Source organism: Anas platyrhynchos, chromosome 2 (assembly GCF_047663525.1).
Source record: "Anas platyrhynchos isolate ZD024472 breed Pekin duck chromosome 2, IASCAAS_PekinDuck_T2T, whole genome shotgun sequence".
NCBI lineage: Eukaryota > Metazoa > Chordata > Aves > Anseriformes > Anatidae > Anas > Anas platyrhynchos.
The window spans coordinates 139485479-139496936 of NC_092588.1; the positions used below are offsets into that span (position 1 = coordinate 139485479).

General features: G+C 36.2%; 1 protein-coding gene across 1 annotated transcript in view; it reads left to right on the plus strand.

The window, feature by feature from the left end:
* MALRD1 (MAM and LDL receptor class A domain containing 1) overlaps nucleotides 1-11104 on the plus strand; it is a 258192-nt gene extending 247088 nt beyond the window's left edge. Inside the window, exons 39-41 of the mRNA XM_038174819.2 lie at nucleotides 7054-7129; nucleotides 9847-9903; nucleotides 10677-11104. Of these exons, the coding sequence (XP_038030747.2) occupies nucleotides 7054-7129; nucleotides 9847-9903; nucleotides 10677-10793 (250 nt within the window). The 3' untranslated portion in view covers nucleotides 10794-11104. The remainder of the gene's footprint in view (nucleotides 1-7053; nucleotides 7130-9846; nucleotides 9904-10676) is intronic.
* Nucleotides 11105-11458: the final 354 nt, after the last annotated feature.

Below are 11458 nucleotides of genomic sequence, written 5' to 3' on the forward strand. Positions count from 1 at the left end.
TAAACATTTTAGACTCTTGTTAGATATGAAGTTAAACAGAGTTGAACAAGTATCTTCTCACTATTGCACTAAGGAAAAAGCTCTGAAATGAAGAGAATCAGGTTAGATTGTTTACACAGAAGAGCTCATTCTGGTTTTGATTGTTTTCACTGGAGCTGCCAAAACGGTAAATTATAATGATGGAGATTTTAACCCATGGTACAGAATCTAAATTTATATGTTCATTGTTTTTAATTATGGTTGACTTAAAATGTTAGTTAAAATGCATTTTATAGTCTTCATCAAGAACTAGTCTAACTACTGAATGATAATTTGATTGAAATTGTGGATTTGTGAAAACAATTATATCTGAAACTTTGAATTTGAGAACATAAACTCATCCAGATGGTCTCTCCATCTTCAACTACCTAGTAACTAGCATGATTTTGTATATAAAAATCATAGCTGGAAGCATAGCAGTAAATTAATGCAAGTTATTCCTTAACTACTTAATCAGCAATCAGCAGTGACTAGCCAAAATGTAGCCAGTGTTTGGAACTTTAAGATAAAGCTTTAGAATAAGAAGTGACTTGTGTTCGCATAAGGCTGGAAAATGTACAATGTGACAGCACCACACAGAGGCATGAGATTTTTCTCCTCATTTTTTTAAAGGCAATTTGATGAACTTGAGGCATTAAATTATGCACACGATGCTTTCCTACAACTCACTTTTGTTTCAAAGGTTTATGTCCACTCTTAGACTTCCTAGGTCATGTTGTCTTCTTAAAGACGTTAGGCATTAGAGGAACTCCATACTCCATACATACTCCATACATAAGGTTGCCTGCTTGGCCACTTTTTCACAATGAAGCTTTTGCAAACTTGAGCAAAAGTTTACTGATTTTTGATAAATTCTTTTGCTGGCTATTTTTTAATAACTTCTGTAAGAGTCTCCTTTGTTCCTTCCTGCTATAGAATCACATGTGCAGGCATTTGTAGCTGCTCCTCAAAGAAGCACACTAATGTGTGCTAGCTCTTAGAACATTTTTAAATGGATTGCAGATCCATCTGTAGCTCAAAGAAAATGGCACAAGAGTGTGCACAAGAGCTAGAGGAAAAGTTTTAGAGTCCAACAGAACTAATTTGTTTTTCACTAGCAAACCAGCTAACAAGCAGAAGGGATAGGCAGGTGACTCCTTAGTCACCTGCGGCCTTAGAAAGTGTTGCTAGCAGTGGTGAGAACCTGACAGTTACATTACATCCTTCTTTTCTTCACTGGAAGGAGTGTTAGTGCCTTATCCCCTCTCTCCAACCCAGAAAGTATGTTCACTCTCTTTAGCAATAATTTCATCTCTGATCTGCAGGCTTTAAAATCTTCAGTGCCTGAGTGGGAGTTACTGGAAGTCATCACATAAGTTTATTTACTAATAGACGAAAGCAGCCTGCCACATGGCTTGGCAGCAGTGGATTTCATTACCACAGTGGCATTCAGATATGCAAGCAACTTCCCAGATCCCAGCTGGGGATATGTGAAACTTTTGTATAGAATACCCAAATTGGAGGAAGCTTATGTTTCTCACATTCCTGTACATGCTCCAGAGATGACGTGTTCTAGGTTAGAAGGGAAGGCTGCCAGTTACTTCACTCCTTCAGTGGCATCTGTCTCTATTGACCGAATAGAAACAAAACTTCACTTTGGCTTTTATTTATTGCAGCTGCCTTCTCATGCTTCATTTTACTTTCAAGAACAAAACACACACACACACACACACACACACAAAGAAACTCAAATGCCTTCTATCCAGCTAAGCTGTGTTTCTTTGTGATTGGCTCCAATGCAGTCAATGTCTTTGGATCCTTTCAGCTTGTTTCTTCCTATTATTGATCTGTGCCATCAGCTGCAATGCTAATGCACTAACGTGCATAATGTCAAAATGAGCATGGAACACAATTTTTTCCAAAGAATACTCATACTATATTGTCTCACACAGGCAAGAGAGTGAAAAACAGCACTTTGGAGAAAGTATTTTAGAATGACAGAAAATCATGGGGAAGTAGGACACACAAATGTCATCCTTCATCCTGTTACAGAGGGACTCAAATATGTCATTTAAAGACCTCTAGCAACATGGATTTGATGGCCTCCTCAGGCAATCTTGGTACTACAGATAGAAACTTAAAAAGTTTTTCTAACTGCTAAAATGTCTTTCTGCAATTTAAGTTCAATACTTCATGTCCTTTTGCCATGGAGATGTACAAATGAACATTCCCCTCCTCCCTGCAAAAATCTTGTTATATACTTGAAGGCCAGTTTTATAGTCCTTATAGTCTGCTTTCTTTAGTCTGAGCAAGCTTTGCAGCCATGTGGAAGTTTGGTGTGGTGGAATAGATAGTGTATTCCAGGGAAGGTTCTCAAGGGACATCTGAAAGACTGCTAGAGGGGGTTGCTGCTATACTTCTGTTCCTATGTCTCAAAGTGATAAACAGATTATAAGATAATTATTTCAACATTTACTTCAGTTGTTTTCCACTTGTGAACTAGGAGGGAGACAGATATTCTTTGTGTGGAATAAGAGAAAAAGACGTAGTTGTGAAGAAAAAAAAAAAAAAAGACATATTTGTTATTTTATTAGTCTAGTTTTTCTATCCTAATCCATTCCTTCCGTAGATTTTTTTTTTTCCTGAAGCATAAAAAACAGTGCTACAACAAGAGATATTCAGTTCTTTCTGCTGTTATTCAGAGTTTTTCTGAAATTTCATGGCCATCACACATAGGAAAGAAAGCAAAGAAAATGAAGATCACATGCTGAAAGAATAGAACAAATTGGTTGGTCTGGGGCCTTCAGTGTCACCAAGATACAAAGGACTATATATATATACACATATACATATACATACATACATATATATATATACACACACACACACACACATATATATATACAAGCACATATACATATACATATACATATACATATACATATACATATACATATACAGTTTCCTAAGTGACCAAAAATGTAAAAGATACAGACCTAGGAAGCCCAGGCAGGATATTAATAACCTAATCAAGCAACCAAGTGACTTTTAGAGTGATTCCAAATTAAGCTTTTGGAGTGTCTTCCCTCCTTGTATCTTGTCTCCCATTTCTTCTGTGGGATATGCAAAACGTAGTTTACTGTTGCAAATGTACATTTAGTTTAAAAAGTTTTATAAATGCTTTGGAAATTGAGATATTGAGTTATTGTTACTATTTAGAACAGAAGCTTTGAAACCAGTATAAAGGATTATTTTAAGGGATTATTTTAATTTGTATTTTAATTGTAATAGACTCTTAGAGCTTAGTGATATGGTTTAGTGAAGGACTTGTTAGTGTAGGTCAGAGGTTGGACTCGGTGATCTTGGAGGTCTCTTCCAACCTGGATGATTCTGTGACTTTGGTTCACTAGAATTTTGTTGTTATAAACCTGAGAATAAACATTCTTCTGTGTTATATATTACCTACAAAATTGTGCACTGACAAAGAGAAATACTTGATTTTTCTTCGAGAGGTACATGGAAAAGTGAAGAATTCTGATTTGCTACATCCAAATCAATCAAATCTAGATGCTTTGGTTTTCTAGATACTTTGATTTGAGAAATCATGATGTTACTCAACAGTCCCTTTCTACTCTTGAAGGTATTTTGTGGAGTATATAATTTTCTCCCATCAGGGTTGTATGGAAAACCCTACATAACAAGACAGTATTTTTTGTTACTAAGGAATACAGATGACTTTAGCAAAGCTATGCCCCACGTGACCTGCTGTGCATTCCAAGATGATTAATCTTCTCCTTTCCTATTGTGGTATTTATGGTTATGTTAGAAAACCCACCTCCCTCTGGAACTCAAACACCCATGTTTGAGTCTTTTTTTGTCTTTTTTTTTTTTTCTCCTTTCCTAAAACATCATATGCTTGGCTTTTTAACACTAATTATTCTCATTCTCTATGTGTTACAATTTCCTGAACTTGGCATTTATGGCTTTTCTACATAAATGACATTTATCAACATTTCAAATTTATTCTGACTCATTGTTTTTGTGAGTGATGGGTTACCTTTGCCCTTATTGTAGAGTGGTAACACATATGTAACTTTTTTCCCACCATGACTTCGTGATGGGCATATACTGTATGTATACTGTATATACTTACTGTAGCAATGAGGTTAATATTTCCAATGAGGGTAATATTTCAGTTATAACAAGTCACAGCAAGCACTGCAAGAATGAGCTTAACTCAAGCTACTATAATACATTTAGTTCAGCTGCCCAATCAGGCAATTTAAAATTAGGATGTAAACTGATGACCAGATGGCAATACTTATCCTACTGAGTAATACTGCACTTTTTTGCTTTCCTCAGCAGTAACTATATTGGAGACAGAGTAGTGGAGTGAGCATTACACAGCTTTACTCTAATAAGGAAAGCTTCGTGTTTCTAATTAACAAAAAATATTATGTGTTGCATTTCTAGGGATGTACATACAGCATGTAAAATATGTGCATCATCTCACTTACTAAGCACGTTCTTCTTCAGGCAATTACCACCTCATCCAGTTGATGGATTATAACATTTGTGTAAACATGTGACTAAATTTTCATTTGTATATTCTTTGAGGTCTTTTAAGTCATCCAAAAGATTTCAGAAATTTTTAAGGATAATTATTGGTGTAGACTTTAAAATAATTTTTTGCTACATTCACAAACAGACTGCATCCATACATATGTTTGTATAAATACCTTTGAATACGGGATATATATGCATATATGTATAGTCTATATGTAATATGCAAGGTAATACACTTAAAGTGACATCCAAAATACTGTTTTGAAAAGAAAAAAAAAAATCCTAAGAACAGGATAGCAATTAACAAAGCTTACTCTCCACTTCATCTGAATCTGGGTTGTGTAAATTCAAACAATGCCCGTATTATGCACATAAAATTCCCGTGGTCCCCTCAGATTAGGTGCCCAACTACATAAGCTCTTTTGTGATTCAGACCCAAAGTGAAGGGACATCTGAAACATGCTGGACACTCTGAGCAAGTTTGAATTGTTATGCTTAAGAAAACCTCATACACACAGGCAGGATCACTATTTTCAGTTCTAAATACAGCAAGGAGAGAGAATTTGTTGAAGAAAACAGTCAATGCTTTTTTGGTGTTTTTGTTTGTTTGTTTGTTTGTTTGTTTGTGCCCACAGTTTTGTGCAACACCCTGCTGGTTAATGGATTTGCAGAGGAACCTGGAGACGTGTGTTCAGTCTCCTTTCCATCAGGATACACCTAAGTACTCAGTGTGTTCTTGCTCAAATATGTAATATATATATTCCTTGCACAGGTTGTGTAAGGTCAATGGGGGAGTAGGGAATGAAAGAGAATTAGAGCCATCCCTATTCATATCACTTCCTACCAGCACTTTAAAGGTGGTTCCCACTGTGAATTGTGTGACTCGTCCTTTGGAAGTGCCTCCGCTGACTATAAGCAGAACCTAAGTATTTAATTCCTTATCAAGCTGTTATCCCATACAGTTGGTTTTTGATGTCTAAATGAGACACCAGAATTAAGGCATGCAAATCTGGCCCTTTGGGCACTAGTTTACAAGCAAAGTCGTTTCTTGAAAACTTCTTATCTTGGTTTTCTTTTGGCCTCAGGTTTTGTCAAACATAGTGTGATTTTGGAGTAAAAATCTATTCTGTTTAATTTTTATGGGCTTTATTCAGGAGGATTAGTATGCAAATATACACTTAAGATGCATATAAATAATCCAACATATTATAGATTCACTGAACTAACTAAAAGCATCAGAATACCATGAATAATTAAGGTTATGATTAAGACCACACGAACAAATCAACAGGTTGAAATTTTCAGTTCTTCTCATTGTCATGACAGGTAATCAAACTGAATAATGAAACTAATATTAGAAGGAATTGCTTTCTGATAGTCCAGTGAAAGAATTTGAGGAGACATATCTTTGTTAGCCTTTCTTGCACTGATTTAACTCATAAGGGAATATTTTTTTGTAGCCTACCTGTGTCATTGTTCTAAGCATCCATTCTGGTTTCAATTTTTTTGCAAAAGAAATCAAGTGGTGTGTCTCGCCCCCAGCTCTCACTGAGGAACAACAGCTTCCCTTCCCAACCACTCCATCAGCCATATCTCGGTGGCTGCTCTTGTCCCTTCACTGCTGCCTTTCAGAGCCCGTCTAACAGTCAATAGGGAGATAATGCTTAAAGCAAATACAAATACAGCTTTCTGTATACACAAAGCAATGCATATGCTCTTAATCATAAAAGCATTAGGGAAAAAAAATACCAAAAAGCTAAACGGAGCTCTTCTGAAGTCAACCATATGGGAAAAAAAAAAAAAGATCTAGGTAGAAAGTGCTATCCCCAAATAGACATTGCTTTTGCAGAATCAGTAGCCACGTCTTTCATGATAAAAACAAACAAACAAACAAACAAACAAAAACCTTCCAGCTGAGGTAATGAACAGGAGACCCATAATTAGTACAATTTCTCCTATTTGTCTATTATAAATTGCTTATGGCATTGCATCCGATCATAAATCCTCGGTATTCCAATAACTTCAGTGATTCTTAAAATATTCCTGACTTTCCAGCAAAAATATGAAGAACTCTTATAACTTTAGAACTTTCTGATTATTTAAATGGCCTAAAATGTAAGTTTTCATGAATAAATTTTAAAAGTTCATACACATTATAGCAATGCAATTTTTTAGCTAATATCTTGTTTTGTCTAATGTATAGCGGTACTTGCATTTAATGAATATTTAATAGTTTTATATTTTTTAACAGAAGCAAATGAAAAATAATTATTTTAATGTATCACACTTATACAGAACATTGGTTTATTTTCATTAATTTCAGTAGAGCTCAATTGGGAATATATTTAGCCATCTTTTTTTTTTTTTTTTTTTTTTTTAAAAAGGCTTTTTCATCATGAAATTATTTGGTTCTTTGACAACCTGTGTGATATTGTGTTTTGTTGCTGTTGTTTTTCTTGACTTTTCAAGGAAACTAGAGGAACCGACTAATACTTCGTTTGCCAACCCATTGTATGAAGACCTTAATTCACCTGGGAAAGCAAAGGTAAGCAGCAATAGCTGTTCCTATACATTCAGAAAAATATGAGGTTGTTAACATCAAATAGGTTTCCCATTAAAACAAACTGTGTAATTCCTCACTAAATGCTATTTAATAAAAGAAGACTAAACTGTTGCATCACTCGGATCAGTTCCAGTACATTTTCAGTACAGAGGCAGATTTGAAATCGATTCAGTTCTGTGAACATGTTTTAAACAAATACTGGCTGTGGGCTATTGAATCTGAAAAAAAAAAAAAAAAAAAAAAAAAGAGGTTTTACATTAAGTATTTAGCTAAACATATCAAAGAAAAGCTCACTGGGACTTATGTCCATGTTTTGCTTCTGGAAAAAAAAATGAAATGAAATGAAATAAAACAAAACAAAACAAAACAAAATAAAATAAAATAAAACAATGCTACAAACATAATACACAATTTACACAATTCATCACTCAAATTGTCTTTGCACACTCACATAAGTTTAATAAAATGTGCATTACTGTTTCCATTATGTCGTGGTTCCGCTCGAGTGGGCAGCCGAGCTCCACCACAGCCGCTCTCTCACTCCCCCTCCTCAAAGAGGAATGGGGAGAAAATATGTGAAAAGGGCTCAAGGATTGAGATAAGGACGAGAAAATCACGCAATAATTAGTGTAACGGGCAAACCAGACTCAGCATAAGAAGACAGATAGTAAGATTTATTGCTCATTACTAACAAGCTAGAGAAGTGAGAAACAAAGGAAAGAAACCAAAAGCACCTCCCCCCCCATCCACCCTCTTCCACCTCCTCCCCCCGAGCGGCGCAGGGGAACAGGGGAATGGGGGTTATGGTCAGTCTACAGCACTTCTTCTCTGCCGCTCCTTCTCGGTCACTCTCGTCCCCTGTGCTGTGGGGTCCCACCCACGGGATGCAGTCCTTGACGAACTGATCCGGCGTGGGCTTCCCACAGGCAGCAGCTCTTCCAGAACTGCTCCAGATATGGGTCCGTACCACGGGGTCCATCCCTCAAGAGAAAACTGCTCCAACCTGGCTCCCCTACGGGCAGCAGCTCCTGCCAGATCACCTGCTCCTGTGTGGTCTCCTCTCCACGGGCTACAGGTCCGGCCCGGAATCTGCTCCGGCAGGGGTCTTCCACAGGCGGCAGCCTCCATCAGTGCAGGGCCACCTGCTCCACCGTGGTCTCCTCCACGGGCTGCAGCGTGGAACCCTGCTCCACCATGGTACTCCATGGGCTGCAGGGGAACATCCTGCTTCACCATGGTCCTCACCACAGGCCGCAGGGGACTTCTGCTCCGGCGCCTGGAGCACCTCTCCCCCTCCTTCTACACTGACCTTGGCACCTGCAAGGCTGTTTCTCACTCCCTTGACTCTCCCGGCTGCTGTGTGGCGCAGCGTTTTTTCCCTGTCTTAAATATGCTCTCACAGAGGCGCAAAACAACATCGCTTATTGGCTCAGATCTGGAAAACAATGGGGCCCTTCCCAAACATGGGGCGTCTTCTAGATCTTTCTCACAGAAACCACCCCTATGACCCCCTGCTACCAAAACCTTGCCACGTAAAACCACTACACATCACTATAAAATTAATCTTGAAACTAAACAAACAAGTCTACACACTATCTGATCTTTGACCATGTTTCTCCTTCATGCCATTTGGTTATCATCATTAAGAGACTTCTGTAGTAATAAAGAAGTTTGCAAACAAAATATATGTCTAAAAGTGAACATAGTGCAGTAAAATATTTCAAGGCTAGATTTAACTATCACATTAGAGTGGTAGCTAAACTTTATGTTTTACATTTAACAAGAGAAATATAATTGACTTAAAATGTAGCTGTCTGCTATTTATTGTTGAAAATAATACAGACCTTGGATTTACTAGGAACCAAATAAAATTTAAAACATCTTCAGTTTGATATTATTAGCATTGAAATAATTAGGTTTGGTTAGAGATAGAAAAATAAAATTTCCTTGTCCTTTCCACAGTCAATAATATAAGATTCCACCACAGTTTTGAACAGGATTAATTATGACATCTCATTTACTTTTTATAAAAGTTTTACACATGATTTTAGAGAGATTAGATCAAGTTAATTCACTTATAGGTTTGAATTTGTGAGAGCTCCACGTTGGAAATGTTCCCATCACAATAATGTCCAATGTATCAGGACATTTGTTTAGTTAAAATAGATTCCTGACATGCTTCATTTAATAGCAAGCTCAAAAAACAGAAGCACAATATCTGGAGAGAGATTTTCATAGAAGACAGCTCCAGGCACTGTGATTGAAGCCCAATGCTGTAGCAGATTTTCCTGTTTTCCTTAAGGCTGTGAATATATGTGTTTTCACTAATTCTTCCTTTAAAGGAGAAAACAGGAGTTATGTCAGGAGTTTTGCCTGAGACTGACGAACCTTACATCCAAATGACGTATCACCAATCAAAAGATACTATAAAACATGAGCAACAACTCTTATCTCAGACTGAATACCCACAAGTTAAGCATTTGTGGGCATCTCTATTTCATAAAGAAAGAACAATTCTCACTGTACTTTTTCTGAACATTTAAACCATGCAAACCTAGTGTTGACACGCTTGTCTACACTACTGTTTGCACTTCTGCATTCACAGGGTGTGTTACTTTGACAACCACATGTAATGATATTTCCTGAATATCACTTGCAGCTGAATAAAAATATTCTGAAACAGTTGTGTCTTTTTACAGTCTCCCGGGTACACCACCTCACCCACTGTTCAGATCAGTGTTTCTCCATGGCATGAGGTATGTAATAATATATTTCTCTTCTAAAGTAGGATATGTGTTGGGCTATTAAATAAAATGCTATAGTAGAGGTAATAGAAAGAAATCACTTCAAGTTAAAGGTATACTGTTGTTCATTGTATTCACACCTCTGGAACTCTGAGAAAGATGACCAGGGCTGTAATGGCCACCAAGGTCCTCAAGATAGAAATTTCATCAGTACTGTTTAATGTAGCTGCTTGTTATGTCATACAGTAGTTCAAAAATTTCCAGTAAGACAGATGCTGAATAAAATATTTAAAACAATTAAAGTCCTTGCCTGAAGAGTTCATATTATATTTTTTTTCCTGATATGTTCCTCAGCCAAGAACTTAGAACTCTTAATGAACTGAAGTATCTTTCAAGAGATATATGTCTACATTGTTTCTCCTTTAAATTACAATACCATGTAACAAAATTAGTGACCTACTTTGGTTACATTACTGTACATGGATTTTCCCAAAACAATACTATATGTTGGAGAAGGAGCTCTGCAGACAAATAAAACAAAGTGGGAACAGATGCAGAAGAAGGTTAAGTTATTTAGTCAGGTGTAAATGGTTGATGATGATTTTTGGTGGAGCTATGCTATCTTTTGTCAGCTGAAAATCTGGTCTAGAATGTTAAGAGATTTTATTGATTTATTTGAACTTACTGTATTACTTTGACACTTGGAAATCTACAGCCATTTTTATGCTCTAACTAATGAATTGAATTAGTTGTTTCTTTAAATTTTGTTCTGTTTTTACTTTTAGTATCCATTTAATGAAGGTGTGAATGCTACCTCTTTTCTAAATCCTCTCTATGGTGAGGCAACAGAAGACATGGAGAAATTATGGAGTTCCTTGAAAATAGACAAAAAACAGGATTAATATTGCTTGTGACTCTGCCTGAAGATTTGTTCTAAAATCTGAAAGTATGTTATGATACTGCAGCGTTTGCTATATGATGAATAACTCTCTACATAATAACTCTTTTATTGGTATAATTCAGAATGTAACATTACATTAAAATGGAATCTATAAATATATATATATAAATATATATAAATCCATATATACATATGTAGTCTTTCACATTTCTGTTGATGCAGAAATGTATTGGTAACTATAACTGTGAATTCATTTTATATAAGGGCAATTTAAATTCCAGTATGTTAATAAAATGTTTAATCCAATCCAGATTCCTGAGGTCTGAGAATCATAATTTTGTGCCTATTATTTGAGAAATGATAACAAATATTTCTGTAACATATATTTCTGTAATGTTATATTAGAAAGGGATTTTAAATGGCTGTTTTAGTGTTCCAAGGGGCAGAAGAAAAAGGGAAGTATTTTTATAATTAGAAGCATATCAAGCTAATCAAAAATGGTCATAAATCATGGATATGAATATCAGCTCAAGTATGTGGTTCAGCAATGTGACATACTGGTATGTACATTTATTTTAACTAAGTATATTTATTGTTAACCTTGAAAGCCATATCTGACCAAATTCCCTCTGGTCAGCTCTCCAATGGTTACCACAGTGCTACTGG